Raw genomic sequence first — 25,426 nt, 5'->3', positions numbered from 1 at the left:
AGCAGCAGCAGACAGTGGCGGGGCCCCTGCCTGGGAGCATGCTGATGGCAGCGAGTGGTCACACATGCCCATTGTGCACAGAAGTCCTCTATTCCACTGCAGCACTGGAATGTGGCTTGAGATGGGGACAAGCTTCAGGGGCCAGGCCCATAGGCTGAGCTTCAGCTGCTTACACCCTTCTCACTCAGAGCCTGAGGTGCACAGGGAAGTTCTTCAGGAAACCAAGCCCCAGAAATGGGGAACTTGGGGAACCGCACTCAGCCCTCCGGGTGGTGACCTCGAGCTGACCTGGGCCCCACAGAAGCAGCGTGCGAGTGTGGCTGACCTTGTGGGCATGGTTACAGGCCTGGCAAGACTGTTCGTCCCCCAAGACCCCCTCCCCCTCCCTCGCTCCCCTTACCTCCTGGCAGTCCAGAAATGGCTGCAGAGGTGGTGGCTGACCTGGGCTCTGTTTGCCAGATGACTTCAACTCCAAGCCACCTTTCTGTCCAGTTTAGCCATAAGTGCTGAGCGCACTGAGACATGGGGGGTCAGGCACCCCTCACAGAGCCCCCCTTCCCTGTGGAGACCCTCAAACCCATGGTCCCCTTGACCAGTCGGGGTTTCAGTCCCTCTGGTTCTGAGGAGGAAGATTCTGTGGCCTCTGAGCAAAGCTGGGGAGACCCTTATGGTCCCCCAGTGTGTGTGGTTATCCAGACATCACTGCTCTCGGTTGCTATCTCCCTGAAACAAGGGCAGGGAAGGTCACAGCAGTCTTAGGGGCCTGGGTCAGAGGAGGAAACCAGTGGAGAGGAGATGGGCTGTGTTCTGGGACAGGTGGGGTCAGTGGTTAGCGTGGTGTCTAAAAGGTCCGCAGAGCCTGGTGGCTGCGGAGCCGTGGCCCATTCTGATCAGTGCATTGCTGTTACTTTCTGCCGTGTCCAGGTTCCCCGTATTATTACAGTTCCACACCGAGACCAAGTGCACCACCCACGACCGCCACAGCCTTTGACCATCTGTAGTCACCATGGGGACAGTGGGAATACTGGGGCAGCAAGAGGACCCGGCTTGAGACAGGCCCCAGAGCGGCACCGAAAGGAATCTTTATTTATTACATGAAAATCACAAGTCCAGCCTTGAGGGTCACTCCCTGTGTGGTTGACTTAATGAACCATGAGACACAGGACGACTTCGGAGAAGGCCGGACTCTCCTCCAAGATTCCAGTGAGGGCAGGAGTCCCATCCCAAAAGACACAGAACGAGAAATGTGGGGGGACAGGTACGGCCCAGAGCTCCAGACGTATGGCAGCAGGGCCCACAGTGGGCTGAGGGCCCCAGCTGTCCTTTTGTCCATCCCACGTCACAGCCACCCTGAGGGTCCCTCCTGCAGGGCTGCCCCAGAGCTGAGGCTCTGGCCTGCTTGGCCCCTCCTACCCCTGCCCCCCACCTTGGCCACAGGCTGAGTGCTGGGTCTAGTCAACCGGAAGCTCTAGCGGTGGTCAGGGGGCCTCCTCTTGTCTGCTGCTGGGATGCCAAGAGCACGGGTTTGTCACGGCGGGAGACAGAGTTCCCAAAGGGCCCAGGCAGAACAGGCGCAGACCCCCTGTGGCCCCCAGAGCCCTACCAAGGAGGCCCCAGCAAGGAGACCCCCATCACCCCAGCCAGCGATGTAGGTTCCCTCTCTGCCCCACTTGCCCAGACTCGTGTCCCAAGGCCTGATTGTAAATACTGTAAATGCAGCTCTGTGTGGGCCGCTTCCCTCTGTGCACTTGGGCCTCTCAGTGAATTGTCCCTCTGCCGTGCTGGGCTTCTCTCCTCGCTGCTTCTTTTTTTGAAATCCTGCCCACCATTGCCGCTCAACTCAATAAACCACGACTCCATTTCAGACTCCGGGGTTGCCTGGGAATCCCTGGGACTGGATCCCCCGCTGTAACTTGTGCCACGCCGCACTCCCCCTAGCCCATGCTTTGTGTCCTGCAGCTTTGTATACTTGCAGAAAATGCAAGTATAAAATAAGCACAGGGACAGTCCCAGCCAGTTGTAGCCACCCAAACAGAATCAGTGTGGAGGCGGTGACCGCCTGCCTGGGCATGGGGCACAGAGGCAGCTGTAAGCTGGTGGTGTGTGCAGGCTGAGTCGGAGGGAAGGCGTCCTCACCCCCAGCACACACAACACCCCGGGGACTGCAAAGCTGGGAGACAGGAAAGGCCAGGGTGCTCACCAATGAGAGCATGGAGCCACGGGGTGGGGGGACCCTCCCACAGAGGAAGCTGGTCATTGTCTCTTCTGAGGGGGTGCAAGATGAGGCTGGTCCTTTAACAGCAGGACTCCCCTCTGGCTACGAGCCTGGCAGTGGCACTGGACCCCATTATGCCTGAGGCTCCTTGCACTCCTGAACCTCTGCATCTGAGGCCCTGAGGCAGCCCCCACCTACTCCTGGGGCCACAGGGAACCCTACCCATGAATCACTGAGATGCAGGGCACCCAGGGAGCCTCCGGGGCTGGCCCTCTCCAATGCTGAATGGCAAAGGGACTTGGGCAGCGCTTGTGCTGTGAATGACATGGTTCAGTATATCCTTTCCTGCCCCTCCTGTGCCAGGCACACTCTGAACCCTGGGACAGCTCAGGCAGGGGAGCTAATGCCACTGCCCACACAGGCCTGCGGAGGGCGCCGCTCTGCTCCCTCCCCACACACCTTTCCCGGGCTGGGGCTCCCTCACCCTTGGAAGTTATGACAGCCCTCACATCGCCTAAGTGTCTTTCTGTTTGGAAAGCTTGTCCATATCCATTTTCCTGATTCTGGATATTGGCCCCATTTACACTTGGGGAAACTGAGAATGAGAGATGACCTTTTCAAGGTCATTCATAGGACTGAGCCCTGACCTAAGGCCGAATCTGCACCCTTGCCTGAGGCCTGCAGTGTCTGGACATGGCCAGGGTTGTGCCGAGGCCTCAGGCACTGCGCCTGTGGGGACAGTTACTGGCCACCTAGGGCACTGCCACCTGCTCCCAGCCCAGCAGGCAAGCTGTCCTGGAGGAGAGGCCCACACGTCAGCATCAGATCCTGGAGGAGGAGTGCCAGGCTGACCCACACCTCCCTAAGTCTCCCCTCTCCAGCCTTTGGGTCATGAAGAGCCCCCATCTGAAGGAGGCCTGATGTCCCTGTGCCCAGGTTGCACGTCACCTTCCTACAGCAATGACTGAACTGAGCTGACCGTGTTCGTGACTCTGGTGAAGGCACACTCCCTGTTCACAGAGGCCACCTCCTCTCTCACCGCCTTCTCCTTCCTTTGTTAACCTCTTTTTGTTTCTAATCCCAGTCGCTCTTCCACTGTGTCCAAAGCAATTATTCCTTTTGCTGCCACCATTTGAGAGGTCTTTGTGTCCCCAGGGTGTGGGAATGGCCCAGCTCAGGAAACGCCCTTTCTCTATCCCCTTCTCTCTGACTTCTTGTGTCCTCACTACCTTCTTCTCTTCCTTCGGCTCCTTGAGGCACTGGGGACAAACAGGACCTTCACCTTCTCATGGCAGAGACCTACTCACTCCACGCTTCTCACACAGGCACATGCCACCATCAGCTCACCTCCAATCTCTAAGCCGCTCAAACGGAGCTGGGCACCCAGCTTCCTGGAGAAAGCTCGAGGTAGCAGGGAGGGCCGATGTGTCCCCTCCAGTCAGCTTCCTCCCTGGATAGCACCTTCTCCTACTCTTTCCAGGTAGCAGGGGCCAGGACCAAGCTACAGGGAGGTGCCTGGAGACTTGGGGGCGTGGGGGAACTCTGGTCTCCTGGAGGGGGAGTGGGGCATTGGATAGGGGCCCAGCACCTCTGTCTGTGCCGGTGGCAGCGGGCCAGCCTGGGGAGCGAGACGCTGCCCACAGCCCAACCAGGGAAATGTGACTTCCCGTGAGTGAAGTGGACTGTGCAGTGTGGAAATTGGCTCATTCTGATCCAGGGGCTGTTGTGGAGTCGGGGGTTGGGCCGCGGGAGGCCGGGAGCAGCCAAGTGCTGAGAGCTCATTAGGGATAAATCAAACCAGCGCCACCATGGAGCTAGCACCCCACTGCACCAAGACCCCTCCCCCTTCCTCTCCTCCCCCCAGCCCAGGCCCACGTGCCACAGTCACACAGATGCTGCCCCCGAAATCTGAAATCCGGAGGGGCTGCCTGGGATGGGAGATGAGCACATTTATAAATAAATGTCTGTGCATTGGTTTTGTGTTTGTCTGGGAGGGGGAGCACTGATAGGCAGCACAGTCTGGGAACTTGGGAACCTGGCTGGGAACTCAGCTTCTGGCTTCTTCATCTCTCCACCAATGGCAAGCTGCCTTTGCATGCCTCCGCCTCGTGGGGGCGACATCGGTTCCCCTACATGTACCCCAATCTACCAACCACCCAGGGACCTCAGTGCAGCAGGAAAGAAACTCTCCGTAAGGGATGAGCTCGGTCTGAATGGAAACTCATCTCCTACCAAAGGGAAAAAGAGAAAGGCACGGAGGGAGGAAGCAGCCAGGACCCGCAGGACAAGGGCGGCTGCTCGGCTAGCCCCCGCAGGGCCCGAGCTGGGGGTGGGGTGGGGTCACTGGAGCCTATTAGTTATTGCCCTCCTAACCAGCCCGGGTCATCAGGTCATCTCCCTTACCCCCACCCCTCTGCTAAAGAGCCTGGGCCTGGGGTGTTGCCTCCCCACTGACAATTCTTGGGGACCCTGTTCCCTCAGCTGTGAAATACCAGGCTTGGGCCAGGGTGACGTCCAGTCCTAACACTGATCCCACAGTCGCCTGTGTCAGGGAACGGCAATGTGGCTCATCTGACTGGGTCAGGCGTGAAGCCCTCTTCCTCCCAACGCCCCAAGTAACTTTCCGCTAAACACCACGGGCAAACCACGTTCTCACATTTGGCATCCGGTCCCTGGGGTGCGGTGGGGGCCCTGGGGTCCTGTCTCAGCTCATTGAGCTACAGCACGCGTCCAAAGGTGGCCAGGCTGGGGCAGAGCCGGGGCTCACCAGCCACAGTTAATACAGGCTGGGCAGGAGAAGTCACACTCATTCATTCGAAAGTCTTTCATGTACCACCTCCTGTGCGCCAGACCCTGTGACAGGCACCTAGGAGATAAGAAGGTGAATCCAGTTGGATTACACCCCTCACAAAAAAACAAAAGAAACTAAAAACCGGCAGAGCTTAGATGTGAGGCTTTCATGACAGTCACTTGCAGAGCCAGGTGGGAAAGCCACGAATGAGCACAGAGGAGTGAGTTGTGTGCTGTGGGGGGCTGTGTGCACACCCCTCGCCCTCCCAGGCCTTTGTGGGAACCCTGTCTCCTCCAAGAAGCAGCCGCTGGGGACCAACCGCAGACCCTCAGCCTGGGGCCTGAAGTGGGACCCTCTTCCTGGGAAAGGGTTTTTCTCCTGTGTTTCTGTGTCCCAGGGGGTCATGAGGAGGGTGCTAGGCAAGCAGACACAAAATGTGTGAGTCCTTTTCCACCCCTCCAGCCTGCACCCCCAGACAAGAACTGCTCATTGTTTCGACAGTGGGCGGGGTCGGGGTCAGGGCCTCAAACCACATCAGAAGCTGCCCCTCCCCGCAGGGTGGTGTCTGGTAACCCTTTTCCCATTTCACCAGCCCCCTCACCAGGCTGGGGCCAGCCCAGCTCCCTGACCACAGGTCCAAGGAGCTGGAGGAAGAGAGGAGGGTCCTGGGCGGAGAGGGCAGGGAAGAAGCTGAATTCCAGGTTTTGGGTCTTCCTCCCCATAAGCTCCGGCTCAGGGGTGATGCCAATGGTGGGGCTTTGGGGACAAGGCTCCCCTGCCTGACCCCTTGCCCATCCCCCTTTCCTCCAGCTCTACTTGGAGGGAGGAGGGAGGATCTGCAGGGGTGGAAACACGAGGGAGGGGAGCAGGAGCCTTCTCAGGCAGTCAGCTGGGGGGGGAGTAAGGGCGGTCAAGTGGGGTTGGGCTGGGGGTGGCCCACCCAGGCCAGGGCTCAGGGCCCATCTGAGCATGTCTCCTGCTGAGGAACGAGGTGGGGGAGGGCAGGGCGGGGAGGTGAATAAATAATAGGAAATAAAACTTCATGAAGCAGAAAATAAAAGGCAGATTATACAGATGTGGCAATTTGAAGGATCATTGCCTCTGTCCTCTTTGTAACTACGGCATCTGGAGTTCTGCAGCTTCTCCTCCCCCTCCCTCTGCCTGGTCCCCGCCTGGCTGGAGGCCCCCACAGCGCCAAGGCACGCTTGGGGACAACACCTCCAAGGGCTCAGCCGCTGGCATCTCCTGACACCACGTGCTGCTGCCAGGCCCCAGACAGGCCTGCGGGCCGGGCGGTGGGTGTGTCAGGTGAAGTGTGTGAGTGTGGCTATGGGTACTTGTGGCAGGAGGGGCGTGTGAGAGCGCCGTGCGGGCAGTGTGTGGAGGCCAGGGGGAGGCGGGGGCAGGGCGGCCCTTGCTCGGAGATTTGCATGAGGCCCAGTGGAGGCCCACCCCTCTGTGTCTTCATGAACCCAGTCCCTTTCTCGGCTTCATCAAAACTCATTTGTGGAGCCTCAGCGTGACGCCGTGCCAGGCACTATACAAACAAACATGGTCCTTGCACTTCAGGAATGTCCCTCCTAGGACACACACACACATTGACATTCTGTTTATGTTATCGTAAATATTAATGCATTCCCCACCTTATTCCATGGGGAGTTTGGGACAGCTTACAGGGAGTGCAGTAAATCAGCAAAGTACAAATAGGAGACAGAGCCTCAGGACCGGGGTGACACTGTGAGGGGACGCACATGGGCTTTGAGTCTCGGTGGCCAGGTGAAAGGGCTGTCCGGTTGCGGGCCCGGCTCTTGTGCTGGCTGAGGGAGCCCTTGATTCTCTGTGCATTGGCCTCCCGACCCTGTGCCAGTCACACCAGATGGGGACAAAGAGACCAGAAAACAGAAGGCCTGTCTGCCTCCAGGGCCCTCACTGTCCTGGTGTGCTGTCTGTCAAAGTGGGAGGCGAGCTGTCACACAATCAGTACAAGCTCAGACTTAGGTGTCATAAGTAACATCTGTCCAGAAATTGACTATTTCCAGGAGGATGTATCGAGGGGCCAAGTCCTGCAGGCAGTTACAACTGCGGGTCTGAAAGTCAGAACAGACATGGGATGGAAGGCTCAGTTTAGGAGAGTCCCCCGCAGCTTCCCAGCGTCTTGCAGGCAGCCAGACCTGTGGAGTCTGAGTTCAGGAGTCTGAGAGCAAAGACAGGAAATAGACATGCAGGACAGAAGTGCTGGGGGCTGGGGAGAACAAAGCTTGAGGCTCACGGTTTTCAACTCTAGGTGTCAGGTCCCGAACAAGGTCCTGGGGATGCTGTGGAAACCAGCCTGACTCTTCTCCTGGGAAATGAGAAAGGAGGGGACGGATGGAAAGACTTACAGACTCGCTGTGATAGATAGTAACTGGGAAGAGAGCTCAAGGAAGGCTTCCTGGAGGAGGTCGCCTCTGGGTATCTGTGGCTTCTCCCCCTCCCGCTCCTAGTAGGACTCAGAATTTCTCCACAGCTGGTCCCAGTCCCTATCCTTTGATGGTTTTGCCTCCTCCCCACCCTACTCCCATCTCAGAAGATGGGCTCTGACTGGCTGAAGCCCTTGGCCCTAGTAATTGGCTTCTGCAATCCCGAAGGAGTAGATATTGCCTGTGTACTGGATTTGTGCCCAGAAGAGGAGGTCTTGGGAGTTGCTGGGCCATCTTGGACCAGGAGGCGGCTCCTGCCTCATTGGCCTAGGAGCCCTGGGGTAAGCCTCACTTGCATGCAGTTTGTCTTGTTACTGGAACCAATGAAGGTCCTTTCCTGCTAAAGCCCATCTGAGTTGAGACTTGTGACTTGAGTACAGACACCAGACTGGAAGGGGACTCACATATCCGAGGGTGCAGCCCAAGCCAAGGTCCAGAGGCTGTGTGCTGCCAGCTGGCCTGCCCATTTTCCTCCCGCGCCCACATCGTTCCTGCACGTTTACATGCACAGCCCCACCTAATCCTCCAAGAGCCCTGTAACATAAGCAGTGTTATCATTCCCTTTCACAGAGAAAAACAAACGAGCAAAGGAGGCTAAGTAACTGGTCAGATGTAAGGGACAGCTGGGACCGCTCCCAGGCCATCCACTCCAGGGCCTACTGCCGAGGCCACATCACACTAGTCTTGTGCAGCTCAGACAGGTCATGTGGCTGATAGGGCCAAAGGTCACCAAAAGGGGATGGGCTGAAGGCTGAGAAGACACTGGATCTGATGATGAAAGGTCATCAGTGGCTCCTCTCTGGTGGTGGCATTTTAGGGAGGGTCTGGAGGAAGCCAGTTTGCAAGGTATGAGCAGGAGCAAGGAGCCAGGTGAGGGAAGGAGACAGCTGGAAAGACCACCTTTCCCTTCGTGGTGGTGACACCTGAAGGTATTCACAAGGCAAGATGATGAAGGGGGTGCACAGTACATGGACACAGCCGGGACCCCTGAGGGGCACAGACGTGGCGGCAGAGCAGCAGGCAGGCTCAGTTTCAGCAATGCAGATAGGTGCAGGCAGGAGGAGGGATGAGAAGCAGATAGGTAAAGGTACAAGCCATTGCTAACGGTGAGGGCATGGGCACCAGGAAGAGATGGAGGCAGAGGACAGGGGGAGGAGTGATCGCAAGGAGCCTGGCCTTCAGGAAACCCCTAAGAGCGAGCGCCTGGAGGACAGGGTGGAGGCAGCCCGCTGTGGGGTTGCCAGCTCATCCCGAGGCTCCCAGCCACTGTCTCTTTCCCCTTTTCGTTTTTTTTATTTTGACTTATAGAAGAGTTGCACTAATAGCATAGATGGTCTCCAGCCATATTCAGAACCAAGCTCAGGGGAGCTGCATGCGAGGTCCCTTCCCAGCTGGCCTCAGCCCCCCGCGACCCCTTCATCGCCTCCCTCCACCCTGCAGCCCAGCTCCTTCCAACTCTGATACACCCTACCTGTTGTCTGCATCTGAGTCTGAGCCCCCAGAGGGTGCACCCAGGCCTGGGCCTTAGTGACTGGCTACTCTTCCCTGGTGCCTGGTGAATAACAGACTGATGCTGCCCTCAGCACAAAGCCAGCCCGAGCAGAGATGCTGAGACCAGGAAAGGTAATGGCGGGCGGCGCAGGGCCCTGGAACCAAGCTCATCTCCAAAACCTGTGCTGTCTGCTCCTGCAGAGATGGACCGACCCATATCCTGTAGGAAAAGGGGTGGGGAGGCAAGCAGGTCAGATCCAGGCCTGTGGGTCTGACCCGCCCAACACCCAGGATTGGGGCTATTTTCACTTTCGTAGATAACCTGGGACAATTCTGTGGGAGAGTCCAGCCTCGGCCCGTAAGGCTCCAGAAACATTTTTGCTTTCATCTGCATGAAGATGCTGAAGTCCCTCCCTCTGTGTGGTAGAGACGTGTCTGGATGTGGCAGGCCGGGCCTAGGCCACTACTGGTTCTGGCGGTATCAGGATAGACTGAGCTGCGCTCCCAGAGCCCAGGAGGCAGCAGGACACCTGGGCCTCCGAGCTAGAAAGGTGCAAGCCCGCCACCCAGTGGCCACCTGTCATAACTGCAGCACAACAACACAGTCTGCCCGCCTAGGCTGCAGGCTCAGCAGGGCGCCTGGCAGCCACCATCCCTGGCTCTGCAGGCATCACATGCCCAGATGAAGAGAGGTGCCAGTCGTACATGAGCAAAGAAGCATCGAGTGTTACACATGCACGCATGCACACAAACCTCTGCCTTTATTCCAGTTTTACAAATAAGGCTACGTGGCCAGCGGGGGCCAATAACTCACTCAAGTCCACTGAGCTGTAAGCACCAGTCCTGGGCCAAGTCACGTCCACTCAGTAATGCAGTCGGACGCTGCTGGGCTGTTACGCGAACTGCACACACAGCTACCCAGGAGGCCCGAGGAGCGCATGCCCCGCCCTGGACCCAGACCACAGATCCAAACCCCTGTGTCTTCAGCTCGCCGCCCCAGCAAAACGAGTGTGCCAACAGCTGAGAACCAGAGGGCAGCACTGTCACCTCTGGTATGCCAGGGACATGTTCCTTTTATTTTTGAGTCCCCTAGTACCGGCCCATGAAAAGTGGCCAATATTTGTGAAGTAACTAAAGGAGTGGGTGAATGATTCTGAGGTCCCCTCCGGCTTTGACAGTCGTAAATGTCACTCCTGCACACGAACAGTGCTCTACACACATGCAGACACACGTGTGCCCGCAGGGCACAGGGAGGCAACCTGACACCCGCAGGTGGCCCCAGCTGCCCAGAGCTGCCTGATCCTCCCCTCCCCACACACTTGTGCACACCTCTTTCACTGGTCTGTATTTATTACACACCATTGGGTGCATTGCGCAGCCCCAGTCCCTGGTCAGACACCTCTCATGCCCCCCAAGGCCAGCCCCTCTTGGTGGAGTTCCAGGTCCCAGGGCTGGTTACAAGCAAGGACGGGAGGAGGGCCTGCAGGAAGGCTAGAGAGGCAGTGCATCCGCCAGCAGGTGGCAGGTGGGCAGCAGAGAGGCCCCGCTCGGCGGGCAGCCTGCAGGCACACTTGGGTGAACAGAAACAATGGTGGCTGCTCCTCAGCCCAGCCTCCTTCCCACAGGCACAGCCGCAGATCCAAGTGTCCTGAATGCCATCCCCCTCCATAGTAGGTCCAGTTGGGAGCAGCCAGAGGGCAGCTCAAGGGGACTTCCCGCCTGGGCAGGGCAGGAGGGAAGGGGCCCCCAGGGCAGGAGGCTTGGTGGCCTTGGGGAATGGAGCTTTAAGGGATGGGGTGTGTGTGAGGGGGTCTGGGCCTCCGTTCTGGCTCTGGGGACACAAAGGCCCCTTGTTCTAGGGCTTCCTGCAGAGCTCCGGAGCCCCCACCTTTTGGCTTTTGGCTCTGCTCTGTTGATTAGCAATTGGGCATGGGAGGCAGGGCCTCTCCCATTTGCCGCTGGCACACAGGGACCATGGTAGTTCAGAAGAGGAAACAAAGGCCCAGGTTCCAGATTAGCCTCACTGAGCCCTGCCTAGAAAGCTGTCCCCTCCATGGGAAGCCTGAATGACGCTGCTCCCTCAGCCACAAGAGGCTGGCTGTGGTCTTCCAGGGCCTTGCCCAGAAGGTCACCTGATTCCCAGAGCAAGACCGTCCTCATGGCCTCTGATGCCCAGGCTCTCCTGGAAGCTCAGGGCCCACTATGCTAAGTCTCAAACAACTGCTGAGCTGCCCCCAGGCCCAGGAACCGGGGGCCCTCTGGATTCTAGAGGGGTGGAGGGTGACATGGGCAAACTGCAGGAGTGCAACCCAATCCTTGACATCCCTCCCACCTCGGGAGTGTCCAGGGCCTGGGGCAGCTGAGGACCTGACGCGGAGGGCGCAAGCACAGCAATGTTTGGAAAGCTCAGACAGGAAGCTGCCCTTCAGGGAGGGAGGGGCCTCACCCCACCCTGGGCCCCTGAGGGCTCCCCACAGGGTTCATCCCGGGGGTGCCCCAGAGCAGAGCCAGTCTGTGCAGTGACTGCTTCACAGGTGATGGCGGTTCCGCTTGGGGATGATCTTCCGGTAGGTCCGACGCTCTGAGATGTTGCGCTTCACCTTGGCTGTGCTGGGGGCCTCATCCTGCTGCAGGGACGGGCTGGAGTGGGACTTCTTCAGGCTGGGTTTGGGTTCCTGCGTGCCTCCAGTTTCCCTCCCCAGATGCTCCTCCCACAGGTCTAGGTCATCCGAGGGGCAGTGCAGACGGGCCACCAGCAGCTGCACATACATCTCATAGCGGGTTTTCTGCAACACAGGCACCCCCACCTTAGCACCACCTGGCTCCAGGAGGGGAGGAGGCGGGAACTGAGAGGGACAGATAGCTCAGGTGCACAGGGAGCTATGGAGGTAAGGACTTCTGCAGAAAGACAGCTGGATCGATGGCTAGTGTCTGTGTCATGCCTGAGCAACCAGCTTCTACAGAACACAGCAAGGTGTGTTACAGACCTGCCGCTCCCTGGACAGGATTATAATATGATCAGCCCACATGGGGTAGCGTTGGAACTACCGTGTTACCCTGAAATGAAGACCTAACCGTAAAATAAGCCCTAGCATGATTTTTCAGGATGCTCGTAATATAAAATAAGCCCTACTGTATTTCCTCAAAAATAAGACCGGGTCTTATATTAATTTTTGCTCCAAAAGACACATTAGGGCTTATTTAATATTACGAGCATCCTGAAAAGTCATGCTAGGGCTTATTTTCTGGTTAGGTCTTATTTTCGGGGAAACACGTAACAGCTCCCAGGCACGGAGAGATCCATGGCCCAGCAGGCCTGAGATCTGTGCAGCTATATAGACGGCGGCCATCTGCCCTGAACAGCATTTTGACAACCGGCATCTGGAGAATGTGATGACAACTGCCCTCATCTGCTCAGCACTCCTAAGGCCTCTGTCACGAGCACCCCCCCAGATCTGGTTCCCAGTTTGCTCAGTGCTTTCCCTCCCTCCATCCCACTGGGTCACCATCCCAGCCTGGGAGGTCGGGTGGGGCACAGGACAGCAACAGCCAGGAAGGGAGAGGGCAGTCCCAGGGTTCAGTGGGCACAGCCGGCAGGCAACACGGATGCTCCCTTCTCTGCCTCTGGATCGCCTCTGACCCCTCTGTTGTCACACTGCCCCTCACCTACCCCTCCTGCTCAGGTCCCAGAATATGACTGACGTCAGGCCAAAGCAGAATTTGAGTGGGGGAGAGGGGTTAAAACATCGCAGCATGGGTCATAGAGCTAATAAAGGTCATTTCTTAGTCAAGACTGCAAATGACTGGAGAAGCACGTAAATTTACCAGGCTGGAACACTTGTTTGATCTCTCCGTGCCTTGGTTTCCTCATCTATAAAATGAGGATCATAGTCCCTACCCCAGAGTTGTTAGATATTTTAACAAGGTAATCCAGGCAAGTAATACAGCCTGTTACTATTAGATAGGCATTAGGAGAAATAATTCAGCTAAGATAGTTTTTCCGTTCAACTTAGGAGGAAAAAAATTATAAAAGTAAAGTCCCTAAGAGTGTTTCAGACAAGCGGCTGCTCAGTGTCCCCGGACCCGAGGACACACCCTGCGCGCACACAGCACCTCACGCCCCAAGCGGCCCCAAGCGCAGGTTGCAGGGCGGGGAGCGGCCACAAGGGGGCGGACGCGGCCAGCACCGCACCTCGTGCTCCAGGTATTCTTTCCGCAGGCGGTACTCCTCCAGCTCGCGGCTGCGGCCCCGCCGCTCCGGGAAGTTCCTCTGCAGATCCAGCAGGTCGTCGGCGGCGGCATCCAGGCAGTTCTCGTGGGATCGATGCTGCTCCTCCTGGGAGCGGGAGGGGGTTGAGGGGGGGGCACGGTGGGAGAAGCAGCCCCTCCCCCTCCCTAGGCCAGGTGCGCAGCCACGCGCTTCTGTCCTCGGTCCGTTTGCACCCCGCGACCCATCCTGCACCCTCCCGCCGTGCTCCTCCCGCCCCAAGGCCGCACCAGGGAGCTCTGGGTCGGGCCGGCGGGTAGGATTGGCCGCACGAATCTGCGCTGGGAGCCGACAGCAGCGGGGAAGGGCGGCGCTGAGTGCCTGGCCGCGGCCAGGTTGATGCGTGCGATCCAGGAACTCATCTCCTTGGCAGTGCTGTGGATGCAGAGGCCGTGTGTCCCCAGGGCCCTGGGGTCGGAGCTGTCGCCGTTCCCACCCCCCACCTCTCGTGTTCTCACAGCGGTTCAGAACCCAGAACCCTGAAGCTGGCAGAGAGGTTGACCTGTGCCAATGGTCTTGCTCATCCACCAAAGAGGAAAATCAGGGAAGGTAACAGATTTTACATCAAATATCAAAGCATGACAACTGTTAGTGACTTCCTGGAATGGCAGGCTGACTGACGTGGGCTTGCAAGGAGGAGACTGACACACTGGCAGGGTGGGCCGCGGCACCCTTCTCGCTGCCCATCTGAGGTGTGCTGCTCAACTGGCAGCTCCACCAGGGCAAGGCCAGAAGCCACCAGAGGTGAGCAGGGCTCAGGGATAGGAAGCCGGGGCTCTTCTGCTTGCTTCCCACCCGACTCACGGTGCCTGGAAGAGGTAGAGACGCCAGTCGGCAGTCCGCAGCTGGAAGACGTGCGGCTTCTTGGTGTAGTGGGTGGCCGGTGTGGCCAGTGAGTGGTGCACCCCCACAGGCTCGTCCATCTGCCCCTCAGGGCCCTGGTCCTCTCCCTGCCACAGGGCACAGCGACTCAGGAAAGAGCTGTTCATCAGTTGCCCACCCTGCCCATCTGGGTGTATACCCCCTTCCTACCTTCAAGAAGTAGAGGACCATCCCTCGAAGCGAGGTGTGGAACATCTTCCAGCCGCGCTTGCCCCATGGCGCTGCTCCAGGAGAGCACACAGGTGGGTGGGGGCACCCCACCCAGACACCCCCAGGCCCTCCACCCACCCTTCACACCAGCTCAGCCCCCCAGCACCCAAGTGCACATAAACACACAGATGTAAAAACACACACAGTCACAAACACGCACGGACCATATCTCACACAGGCAGTCACGTGGAAACCAAAACAGACTAGAACTGTTTACAACACATGTGACTTTCAGGCAGGCCATCCCCTCTCCGGACACCTCTACCCACCCACAAGCACAGCGCTGCTCAGACATCATTCTGGTCCCTCTGCAAGGTGACCTCCACTTTGTAAACCCATCCCTTAGCCTCATGCCCTTGGGCAGGAGAAGGTGGTCTCCCTGCAGTGAGCCCTGGCCTCGCTCAGGCCCGTGGAATGCTCACTCCCTGGCTGGTGTCCACCAGCCCCATCTGGGACTCCATGATTGCCCTGCTCTAAAGCCTCCAGCCTTCTGCAGTGAAGCTCTGTGCATCTCCCACCATTCTTTCACACACCCCATGTTTGCAGCAAACTGCCTGCTCCTCTCTGTGGGGTACGCCCTCTGCTCAACCTCCAATACCCAGACCCTCTAAGATTCAGCCCCGATCCCACTGTTTTCCAGACGCCGTAACCATTCTGCCCCCCACATCCCACCCGAAACAAAACCCCGTTCCACACCCCATACCTGACTAGCCCCAAGATACCACTCAGACCCTGCCTCACCACAGGGCTCTAGGGATAGAAACGCTAGGCCCCTCTTGTATCTGCACACTCCCCCTCCCCCAAGGCGCCTTATACAGTACACAGTCACCGTCGAGGAAGGAACGTGGGCTGCCTGTCCTCAACCGTGCACACAGCAGGTGTCCCTGAGCAATGCTGCCCCCCACACCCTCCCCACACAAAGGCCCCCACAACAGCAGACACCCACTCTTCTTGCCATCTGCGTCATGATGCATCTTTCGAGCCAGAATGCCCTGCTTGTACGTGGGCACTGTGGGGTCATGGGCCAGCTGGAGGAAGAGGTTGCTCATCTTGCCGGCCAGGGTACTCAGCTGGGCCTTCTCGGGTCTGGCCGCGTCTTCCTCGTCCCTGGACAGAGACAATCTGGCTGGGGTACTGACTGTGCAGAGGCCACCAGGAGGTGCACACTGCCTCAGCAACCCCACCCTGTCTTGCTGGGGAGCCACACCCCAGGGTACCCAGAAGGAGTCCTTCCAAGCCAACCCATCAGTTCCTGTCATGCCCCCAAGCCTCCGCCTCCAGCAACCCCAGGTGTCACCTGGGCTGTACCCACTCTGAGACTGGCCCCACCCCACTCTGAGAGGCACTGCCCAGAGTCCTGGAGGGCTGGGGAGGGCTCTCACTTACACCGCGGACTCCAGCTTCTCACTTCGGATAGACCAATACAGGCTCTGAAACAGAAGCAAACAGGTGGACCGAGGAGCCCAACTTTATCTGATGGAGGGGGTCTGCTTTCCTCCCTTGAGCAGGAAGGAGCCCATCCGCGCTCCCCACACACGTGACAACTTATGGAGCATTTGCCGAGCTCCGTGCACTGTGGGGGGAGCTGGAGACACAAGATGACCACAGCGGTTGTAGTCCCAGCCTGAGGTGAGTGAAGCCTGAACTAGTTCTCTGCAAGGGAAATGAAATCAGCCACATGCCGTCCTGCTTGCTGGGGGTTGACAGAGTGGGAAGGGCTAGAAGCTCAATGGGCATTCAGGCCCAGCCCCAGAGTCCAGGGTAGGCACTGGGAACAGAACGTGCACACACTAACAGACCCCAGCAGACGCTTCAGTCCCTCCACTAAACAGGCCCTGTCCCTCAAGGCCATTTAGGCAGAGTCAGGCCCGAGTGGGCGTCACACCTTCAGCAGCTCCTTGGGGAAGTTCCCACCATCCTGCAGGCCATTCAGGTTGCTGATGAATTCCTGGCAGCTCATGCTCTTCCCAATGTTCTGTGGTCATGGAGACAAGGACAGTTGGCACCCTCCAGCCAGCCACTCTGGGACCCACCCGGCCTCCCCACCCTCTCACCTGCCCATGCAGATCAGTGTTCAGGAGCATGATGGCGCAAGTCAAGGTGTGGACCGAATCTGCCCCGAGTGGAGAGAAAGCGGCTACAACCAGACCCCGCGTTTCCTCTGCCCGCACTGGGTGGGGTAACCCCCAAATGCTAGAATTCTCACCATCCCCCAAACAAACCACCGCACCCAGGAACCCTGCCCTCCTACCTACTGAGGAGAAGAGCCTAGGGTTGCAGTGGTGGAAGCGTCGGGAGAACTGGTACAGCACTCGCTCCCGCTCCTGGGTCTCCCCACTGAGCACCAGGGCCTGGAGGAAGCCCCTGCACGGAAGCCAGAGTCAGGCCCCGGTGGGCTGCTAGCCCAGTCACCGGCAGCCAACCTCAGAGAGAGCGGAGCGCTACCGGAGGGCATGGCCCAAGCCCACAGCCCACCCCCAAAGGGCGGAGCGTTACCGGAGGGCACGGTCCAGGCTCTGGCCTCCAAACTGGAAGAAAGACAGGTACTCTTGAGCCACAGCCCTGCTGTGGTCGTCACTGTGGAGGGAAGTGGGGTCAGGGCTGGGCTGGGGCCACAGGCACAGAGGGGCCCCAAGGTCTGCACACATCCCAAGGCCTGACAGGTGGGTCTAGGGGGCTGAGAGGGCAAGGATCAACCAGGGTCTGGTCTCCTGGGTAGGAGAGATACGTGGGATCAGGGCAGAGAGGCAAAGTTGCCAGTCCAGTGGCTCCAAGCTGGGTCACGGGTATGAGAAAGGGTGATACCAGAACAGGCATGATGGGGTGAGAGGTCAGCTGGAGGGACACAGGGACAGGGAGGGGTGGCCAGTGGAGGGAGCTTGTCCTGCCTCACCCTTGGCCTTGCTCAGGCTCAGAGACCCTTACTTTTTCCGCAGGTGGGCTGCCACTTCCGACTTTCGGAAGCCCTCTAGGCGATAGAGGCGAGAGGCCAGGTCCCAGGCCAGCTTGTCGGTCCCAACGCCATTAGCCAGCTTGTCTCCAGCCTGTGGCCTCTGGCCTTCCTCTGGGAGCTGCACTTGGGGCATGGGGCTCTCCAGAGGCCTGGGAAAGTCCGTCGGTGTCATCAGACTCCCACTGGGATGGACATGAAAGGGTTCTTGGTCAAGTCATGGAGGGGCCTTCAGGGTCCCTGCCTGCCACTCCCTGCCCTCCAGCCCCAGCCCCCACTGCTAGCTCTGGAGCTGAGAAAGACGTGGAGGAGGCAAGAATGGGAAGTTAGATGAGCTTCAGGTGGCTTCCAGCCTTTTCCTTCTTGTACTGTGGTAAAGGGCCTTACTGCGGGACAGGAGTGAGCTGGCAAGCCCCACAGACACATTACCTCAGAAGTCCCCGCGTCCCATCTCTACTCAACCCTTCGGTTTGCCCTGTGACATCACAACCAGGCACCCTTGTCTACTGGATGGTCATTGTCCACACTGCCATAGTGAGCAACTGTGCAGAGAAGCAGAAACCATAGTACGAGAATGCTCACTGACAGACTGCCCTCTCCACTTAACACATCCGGCTCTGGCCTGGCGGGGTCAGTGTCCTTGCCGGTAACTTCTCGCTGCGTCCTGAGACTCAGACACACCCAGCGAGGCAGAACAAACATAATGGAAGAGCAAAATTACAAATCTTGTTTAAAAAGTCCCTACGATTTCATGAAGTCCATGGGAGTGATGCTGTGAGACCAGGAAGCATGGCTGGGGGACTGGGGGCACCCCTCCCAGGAGCAGTGGGGCGCGGGGCGTGAGGAGGACGCGCGCGCCTCCAGAGAGAACTGTCTGGGTGGTCAGCTGACGAAGCCCTGAACACCTTTACAAAAATGACCTCGTCGGTTACTGTCGTTACTATAAGGGCATCTAGGTGGAGAGGCACTTTGGGGGGAAAAGCACTAAACAAAAATAAATTGTCATGTGATTACACATTTCAAATGAGTGAACTGTACAGTGTGTAAATTTATCTCAGTAAAGCTGCTATTAAAATAAAATCAGAAAGACCTTTATGATCTCACTGTGAAAGTCAAGTGTGAATGAAAGCCTCTCATTGGGCAAGCTCGTGCAAGGAAAATTAAACCTCCAATATTATATTAAACATAAGATTAAGTACATTAATTTATAGAATATTTAGTATATCATTTACTCTGAAAGTATGGTTCTCATTTTAGGAGGCTTTACTTATTTCACTGTGGGCTGAATTAACTTTACTTTTGGTACAATGAACACTCTGGGTCTATACAGAGAGACCCCTCTGACCACCCTGCCTCTGAACAGCTGTCTCCAGAGACAGCACTTTTCCAGATGCACGAGGAGGACAGCTCTTTGACCCTGACACTGATGGGTTCTGTTCTACCTAGGGACACTGCGATGGGAGTCACTGCAGCATCAGGTGACCCCTTGTCAGCCAGCCCAAGAACAAAGCCCCTCCCCATGTGGAGACCCCAGGGGCTGACGTCTCCACGCAGCATCCGGGGGGCAGACCTCAGCTGCTTTCCCACTTGGCCTGGTCCCACCTGCGCCCCAGACCCTATCCCTTGGTCCTAGTCCAACCCCCTTGGTGCTCTGGCCTCCCGAGATCTGAGCCAGCAGCCTGGGCCCAGGCTCTGGCATGAGTTTCTCCCGGACACCTCCTCAGACTCACAGCATATGTGATTCCATGCCACAAGCTCTGACCTCCCACGCCTCACACCTACCTGGCATGACTGCCATCACTCTGGGCACTGCCCCCCTGCTGTCCAGCCTTGGACAGGTCTCGCAGGGCCCTGCCTCGGCACACGTGTGTGACTGTCTGTTCTTTGGTTTCTGGTGCTTTCAAACTCTCCCGTCTCCCTCAGAACCTTGCTGGTGGCCGGGCAGATAGCCCAGGCTTAGCTGACATGGGTGTGTTCAGTCCCAGTGCACACTTATCCTGCTCCCAGGTCAGGGCCCTCCCAGACACACCCAGCAGCAGCAGCCAGAGCCAGCCAGTCCTACACTCACCCTTCTGTGGAGGTCCGGTGCACGTCCGGCTGGCTGCTCCCCTCACTCTTCACATCCTCCCCAGACTCTGGAGCTGCTCTCTCCAGGGAACTCGGCTCTGCCCCACCTTTCTCCAGGAGTGACGGGCGGGGAGCATCTGGTGTCCACATGGGCAGAATGCTGCCGGCGTGCTGGCCCCAGGGCTGTGGGCTGCCTTCTGGGGAGGACTCGGAGGTGGGCCTGGAGCTGGGGCCTCTGCTGTCAGACTCAGGGCTGCTAGGCTCTGGGGAAGGGGCTGGGCCCCCCCAGGGGCTAAGGGCTGAGGTGCAGGGAGCAGCCTCCTGGGGACACTCAGCGTGTCTGTCACCTGCGGAAGAGCATGGAGTGAGGCTGGAGGGTGAACAGCAGGCTGAAGGCCAAGGATCCTAGAGAGCCAGGACAGTCCTCGGCCCACCCGCCAGGCGCTCTCCGTGGGGCTCCTCCCTGTGCTGGGCAAGTCCTGTCCCTCCTTTGGGCAGTGACCTCCCACATGCAGAGGCAGACTGCATAGAGCTCCCAGGACTCCAGCCCTCAGGCAACCAGGGCTTAGGACTTACTAAACCACTCTTGCATATTTCCTCATTTACTCTGCAAAGTGAGTATTTGAAACCCACGGTCCTGATGGCGTCACATAGGCAGAAGCAGGATTTAACCCCAAGTCTGTCTGGCTCCAACACAGTACAATGGGACCCCTAATGACACCCAGGGATCCAAGAATGACCTCTGTCCCCCTACAGATGCAAATCCTCCCACAACCCAATTCCCCAGACCCCACGGTATGTCTCACCTATGTCCTGGGAGATGAGAGGCACCTCGGGCAAGGAAGGACCCTGTTCTGTGTGCCAGCCCTCGGCACTGGGCAGGGCCTGCTGAGAGAGGCACAGGGTGTCCGTGAGGCCTGGAGGCCCTGAGAGGTGAGGGGGTCGATGCAGAGAGCGGGGAACACGGCTGTGAACACAGAGCCCACCCTGCTGTCCTCCCATCCGGCCTGGGCCCTAAGCCAGAGAAGGCCCACATCCTAGGGGTGCTGAGGCCAGGCCCTGGAATCATGGGCTCATGCTCCTTCTTTACAGATGGGGGTGACGCTCAGGGGGGAGGTAACTTGCCCAAGGTTGCACATGATGGGTGGCAGGGTCAGGATTAGAGCCAACAGGTCGCTCTTCCCAGGTTGAGGCTTTGTCCACACTGGATGCTGCAGGGTCAAGACCATCCGCCAGAGGAGCCTTAGAGGAGGGAAGAGGAGGACAGCGGGGACGTGGGGCACCGCCCCACACCGAGGCCCATGTCCACTGACTACCCATCTTCTCTGCCATCCTTCTCCCTCGCCAGTCCTCCAGGTGGCCCTGCCTCCTGCAGCACCAGTCAAGGAGAGGCTGTGCCCAAGGAGGGGCTGTGCTATGGCAGGGGGAGAGGGCACAGTGACAGCCCGAGGCCTTGGGCGGGGCTCCCAGGCTTCCCTCTGAGGAGCCAAGGGCTCCAGGGCCCACTCACACTGAGACCCCAGCCAGTCAGAAGCCCCTCTGATCTTGGAGTAACAGGTCTGCATTGCTCTCTGGGACCCAGGAGACCAGACAGTCTCAGCCCTGCTCAGCCATCTTAAGTTCCCTTATCTCATCACAGAGGCCTCCTTGGGAAAACCGTGCTCCTTGCTGTCTCCCACACTTGTCCCTGTAACTTGTCCTAGCTGATATCCAGGACCTCTACCATTGTCACATATGGGTCTGATCTACTGACACTGGGAAGGGACAGGGAATAAAAGATGGTGAGTTAAAAGTAGCAAAATGCTGAAATCGCTAAGAAAAGACAGGGCAGGACTCTCGGGCATCTCCCGTCAGGGGCAGAGGTCGCCCTTGGCAGCTGACCCTGCAGCTACAGTCGGGAGGCAGGAGGGGTAGCGTCTGAGAAAGGCCGGGAACAGACTGTAAGTGGAGGAGCTGCCAGTTCCAAGTGTTCAGACACCGCCCTCAGAGCTGGCGAGACAGAGACACTATGGACGCAAGGGCCATCGTGTTCAGTTGGCATCATGGCCTGCATAGAATTTCCCACAGTTCTCAAGGCCACACTGGGCTGGCTTTCCAGCTCTATTACTCCAGGGTTCCCAAAGGCCCGGGCATCTGAAGAGTGTTCTGGGCCCAGTGACTGTGGAGTGCAGGACAAGGCCTGCTCATCCATGTCCCCATGCACAGCCCTGGATCTGTTCCCAAGGCCCGGCTTACCTCACTGTCCCCCCGGCCAGGAGGTGCTGTGGGAGCCTGGTCAGTGGTGTCCACCATGGCCCAGAAGTGGGATTTGTAGGTGGGCACAGAGAATGGAGGGGTGGTGTGCCCGCTGGAGTCAGCAATGCTTTCCCTGCCATCCGGGTCTTCGCCCAGCCCCCATGGCGCCCCATCTCCCGGGGCCAGGACAGGAGGCTCAGGGGTATGTGGGTTGTCAAGCCCCATGGCAGCGCAGGCGTCTGGGGTCTCCCAGGAGAAGCGGGCTCCAGGAGCAGAGTCTGAGCAGGGGCTCTCCAGGAAGAGGGGGTTGTCAAAGAACACACTCTCCTCCTCAGCACCCCACTCCAGGGAGGAGCCCGGCATCCCCTTGCCTGGCCACAGCAGGTCCTGGTCCTCACCCTCAGGCTCACTGCTATCCTCCCCTGAGGCCTCCTCCACAGGTGGACTAGGGAGCAGGCCCAAGTCCCGAGGGCTTGCAGGGCTGCAGGAAAAGGGGGGCAAGTCCACAGGGGCCATGGGGAGGCAGGACCTTAGCCCAGCCCTGAGTCCCTCGGTCTTCTCCAGCTCCTCCTCCAGGTCCAGGACACACATCTGGGCCTGCAGGATGCCCGCCCAGAACACCACCTGCGTGGACGTGCCTTGGTTCTGCCTTGGGTCCCCCGGGGACGGGCTGGCCCCCAGGTCCGTGGGCTCTGCATTGGAGCCACTGGGAGGGGCACCTGGCCTCGTGAGATCAGTGGGGGCAGATGCCCAGGCATGTTCCCAGGAAAGTTGGGGTGTTCCCTTTGGGTGCACTCCTGGAGGGGGCTGCACGTCATCTCCTAAACAGATGTTAAGAAGTCCCATGGGCTTGGGGTGTTCAGACAGTCTGTCATCACCCATCATCCACAAAGTACAAGGGTGTGGAAGCCCAGGAGTGTCCGTCTTCAGAATCCCATGGTGTGCGTCAGAGGGTGTGTTGGCCAGGGGCAACTGGAATCCACTGTGCCCTGGAAGTGCCCAAAGCAAATAAAGGTCAGCAAAGGGCTGCCATCCCTGAGAGCTCACATCTAGTGTGTCAGACGAGTTTGGGAGTGCCTGCCACGTCCATGGCCCCTGCTGGGGGACACTATTCTCTACAGCCCTGCAGGGGGGAGGGGGGACTGCACCATGTTTTCTCTCTGACTCCACCATCTCCACCGTTCACTCATCTGAGGGCTGAAGGTGGCCCAAGTGGCTTACTGAGAAAGATGGACTGGCTGAATCGGACCTCCTCTTGGGGAGCTGGATTGGAGGGGTGGAGGTGGTTGGCAGTCTAAAGCAGCATGAAATCAGTGGCAAGCCAAAAATGACACATAGACCAACGCATGTGGCAACCAGACAGACACAGACTAGAGTGAAGAAGAACAGTCTTCCGCGGGAGAAGCAGGCACCCAGGAAAGAAGGCCACCGCCTGCCTACGTCCACTGCCTGAGGCGCCTGTCTTTCGGGCCTGCGTCCCTCCCTAGGCTAGCCGGCTAGTCCTTCTTTACAGCCGGCAGCTTGGTTCAGGGAAAGCAGGTCAAGGTGCCCACTGAGCTCTAAGCTGGGCCTGGGTTCCTAGAGAGTGGACGCTCGCCCACTGGGTGACCAAGTGGGAGCAGGCGGCATGTCCCCACTGCAGCCTCCTTGAGCAAGCAGCCCGCAGGGGACCAAGACACTAGGAAAACAACTCCATTTAGGAGATGAGGGCTCAGGGGAGAAGCACCCGGGTTATGAGGACCTGAACACGGGCTCCCCAGGCTGCGCTGTCCCCTCCCGGACCCCTTCCCAATGGTCCTTGTTCCTCTACACCCCACACCTGCATCGGAAAGTGTCGGGCTTGTGGGTCAGTGCATTCTGTCTGGACGACACAACATCACCCCCTGCGTGACAGGAAAGGTTCAGGTGCCAATAAGGGAGTGGGCATAGTGGGCAGGGAAGGGGGCAGGGCATCCTGCAAGTTTCTAAGAGGGAGTGCCACACGTCTAGCTTTGCAAACATGTCCTTCTGAGCGTGTGTATGTGCACAGGGTCCGTGCTACTTCTACACCAGATGTGCATTAGGCCCTCCCACGAAAACAGGGTCCTTCCAGGGAGTGAAGGGGGAATGTGGGCAAGCTGCAGTAGCTTTTTTCTGGATACCAGAGAGGGAGCACTTGGTGCCTGGGGAAGACGGCTCTTCCAGCATTATTCTTCCCACCACTGTACCTCCCTGGAGGTCACAAACTCCCTATGAGGAGTCCCTCAGATCCAACTGTCCCCTAAGACTCACCCGCCAGCACTGAGAGGTGTTTGTGACAATGAGGAGGAGGATGGTGGGGAGGAGCCCAGCAGCCTCAACAACCTCCCTGAAGGCCTGGGGAGCCTGACCTTGAAAAGGCAACAGCATCCTAACCTTATGACCCAAGGGCCAGGCTGCCCTTAAGCCAATCACATTCCTCCCAGGAAGCCCAACACCCTGAAGGCAGAGCTGTCCCTAGGTGCTCCTGCCAGGCCAGCAGCCAAAAACGCTCATGAGGGTTCCCCCTCTCAGGAGCAGCTGGGTGCAGACGAGACTGGAGGACCCGCTCAACATCGTCATCTGAGGCTCACAGACTGGACTCAAATCCTAACTACAACTGACCAGCCACTGAGTCTGCTCAGAAACCCCACCTGTTTCCTCGTCTGTAAAATAAGAGAATAAGATGGAGTAAGCTAGTACACAGCTTGTAAAACGGAAATGGGTCTGAGCGCCAGGGTGGGGGCTGGGCCATATCTGCTCTCAGAATTACCACGCCCAGTTCTCTCTGCAGCTTTGCAGGTCCAGGCGGAGAAGCAAAAAGAAACCCGCAGACATGGTTCCTGACAGCACAGGCAGCCCTGCGGGGACTCTCGCCCTCAGCCTCCTCCAGAGCTGCCCCAAGTCCCTTTCACCCTTTAAGCTTCCACATTTGTAAACATTCCTTCTCTTTGCCCTCGAAACGTTTTCCTTCCTGGCCTGTCCAGGGTTTAGGGAGTGACCTGTCCTCTCCCTGCACGGCCCTGGCAGGAACCAGAATGTCATCCCAGAGAGTAGGAGCCAAGGGTTGAGTCCTGCGTCTGGAGCTGCAAGACTGATGTCCCTGCCTGAACCTGTGGCCTGAGCACTGCAAGACACTTTTAGGGTAGGCCCACTTCCTGCCACACGAAGGAGCCTCAGGCAAATGTGCACAGAGAGGAAGACAGGGAGGGAGGGGCTCCCAGGTACTGAGGACCCAGTGGTGGGATCAGCCAGGACGTAGGCAGGAAGGAAGAATGAAGAGGGCAGCGAGGACAGCGACAGGGAAATGGGGGCAGGAGGATGGGGAGCAGGAGAATGGGGAGCAGGAGAATGGGGGCAGGGAGGATGGGGACAGGAGGATGGGGGCAGGGAGGATGGGGACAGGAGGATGGGGGCAGGGAGGATGGGGACAGGAGGATGAAAACAGGGGGATGGGGACAGGGAGATGGGGACAGGAGGATGGGGACAGGGGGATGGGGACAGGAGGATGGGGGGAGGAGGATGGGGACAGGGGGATGGGGGCAGAACACCAATAGGTCTCAGACCAGCTGTAGCCGGGGAAGGGCAAGAATCACCAGGAGGGCCCTGGCCAGGCTGACCTTCCCACCCCTTCTTGGACAACCTCTTTCCCCAAACTCCACCAACAGCTCAGCAGCTGTGATCCCTGAGCTGGGAATCTACCCTGTCTGTAGATGCCCCAGGAAGTTGGGGAGACAAAAACCATTTGAGGTCCATCCTTCATAACTGGCCGAGGCCCCACAGTCCTCAGGCAACGACAGGTCGCCCCTCTCAGCCTTTTAGCCAAGGAGTGACTCTCAGCACAACATCTCAGGCTCCAGAA

At 58.4% G+C, this 25,426-nt stretch overlaps 2 protein-coding genes across 13 annotated transcripts in view; one reads left to right on the top strand and one right to left on the bottom strand.

Moving 5' to 3' along the window:
• PAX8 (paired box 8) overlaps positions 1–4,190 on the top strand; it is a 46,791-nt gene extending 42,601 nt beyond the window's left edge. For 3 of the 4 annotated variants that reach the window (XM_081069086.1, XM_081069089.1, XM_081069087.1), the window contains one exon: positions 925–4,189. In XM_081069086.1, coding sequence (XP_080925212.1) covers positions 925–1,001 — 77 coding nt within the window. In that variant the 3' untranslated portion in view covers positions 1,002–4,189. Of the gene's footprint in view, positions 1–924 lie in introns of all 4 variants that reach the window. The other variant, XM_081069088.1, reaches the window with a different exon arrangement.
• A 2,497-nt stretch (positions 4,191–6,687) lies between these two features.
• The window catches only part of PSD4 (pleckstrin and Sec7 domain containing 4), a 30,136-nt gene continuing 11,397 nt past the window's right edge, over positions 6,688–25,426 (bottom strand). For 4 of the 9 annotated variants that reach the window (XM_081069711.1, XM_081069715.1, XM_081069716.1 and 1 more), the window contains 18 exons: positions 21,568–22,556; positions 20,458–20,574; positions 20,139–20,220; positions 19,334–19,679; positions 17,241–17,450; positions 16,812–16,892; positions 16,370–16,679; positions 16,201–16,290; positions 15,702–15,745; positions 15,262–15,422; positions 14,256–14,326; positions 14,028–14,173; positions 13,454–13,598; positions 13,149–13,292; positions 9,279–11,742; positions 8,937–9,176; positions 7,870–7,999; positions 6,688–7,347 (listed from right to left, as the gene is read on the bottom strand). In XM_081069711.1, coding sequence (XP_080925837.1) covers positions 11,485–11,742; positions 13,149–13,292; positions 13,454–13,598; positions 14,028–14,173; positions 14,256–14,326; positions 15,262–15,422; positions 15,702–15,745; positions 16,201–16,290; positions 16,370–16,679; positions 16,812–16,892; positions 17,241–17,450; positions 19,334–19,679; positions 20,139–20,220; positions 20,458–20,574; positions 21,568–22,556 — 3,194 coding nt within the window. In that variant the 3' untranslated portion in view covers positions 6,688–7,347; positions 7,870–7,999; positions 8,937–9,176; positions 9,279–11,484. The remainder of the gene's footprint in view (positions 7,348–7,869; positions 8,000–8,936; positions 9,177–9,278; positions 11,743–13,148; positions 13,293–13,453; positions 13,599–14,027; positions 14,174–14,255; positions 14,327–15,261; positions 15,423–15,701; positions 15,746–16,200; positions 16,291–16,369; positions 16,680–16,811; positions 16,893–17,240; positions 17,451–19,333; positions 19,680–20,138; positions 20,221–20,457; positions 20,575–21,567; positions 22,557–25,426) is intronic. The other 5 variants (XM_081069717.1, XM_081069718.1, XM_081069712.1 and 2 more) reach the window with 4 other exon arrangements.

This window comes from Rhinolophus hipposideros (genome assembly GCF_964194185.1).
Source record: "Rhinolophus hipposideros genome assembly, chromosome: 12".
In the NCBI taxonomy this organism is placed as follows: domain Eukaryota; kingdom Metazoa; phylum Chordata; class Mammalia; order Chiroptera; family Rhinolophidae; genus Rhinolophus; species Rhinolophus hipposideros.
Note: the sequence above shows the minus strand (reverse complement) of the source record. Positions and strands in the feature narration are given on the sequence as shown.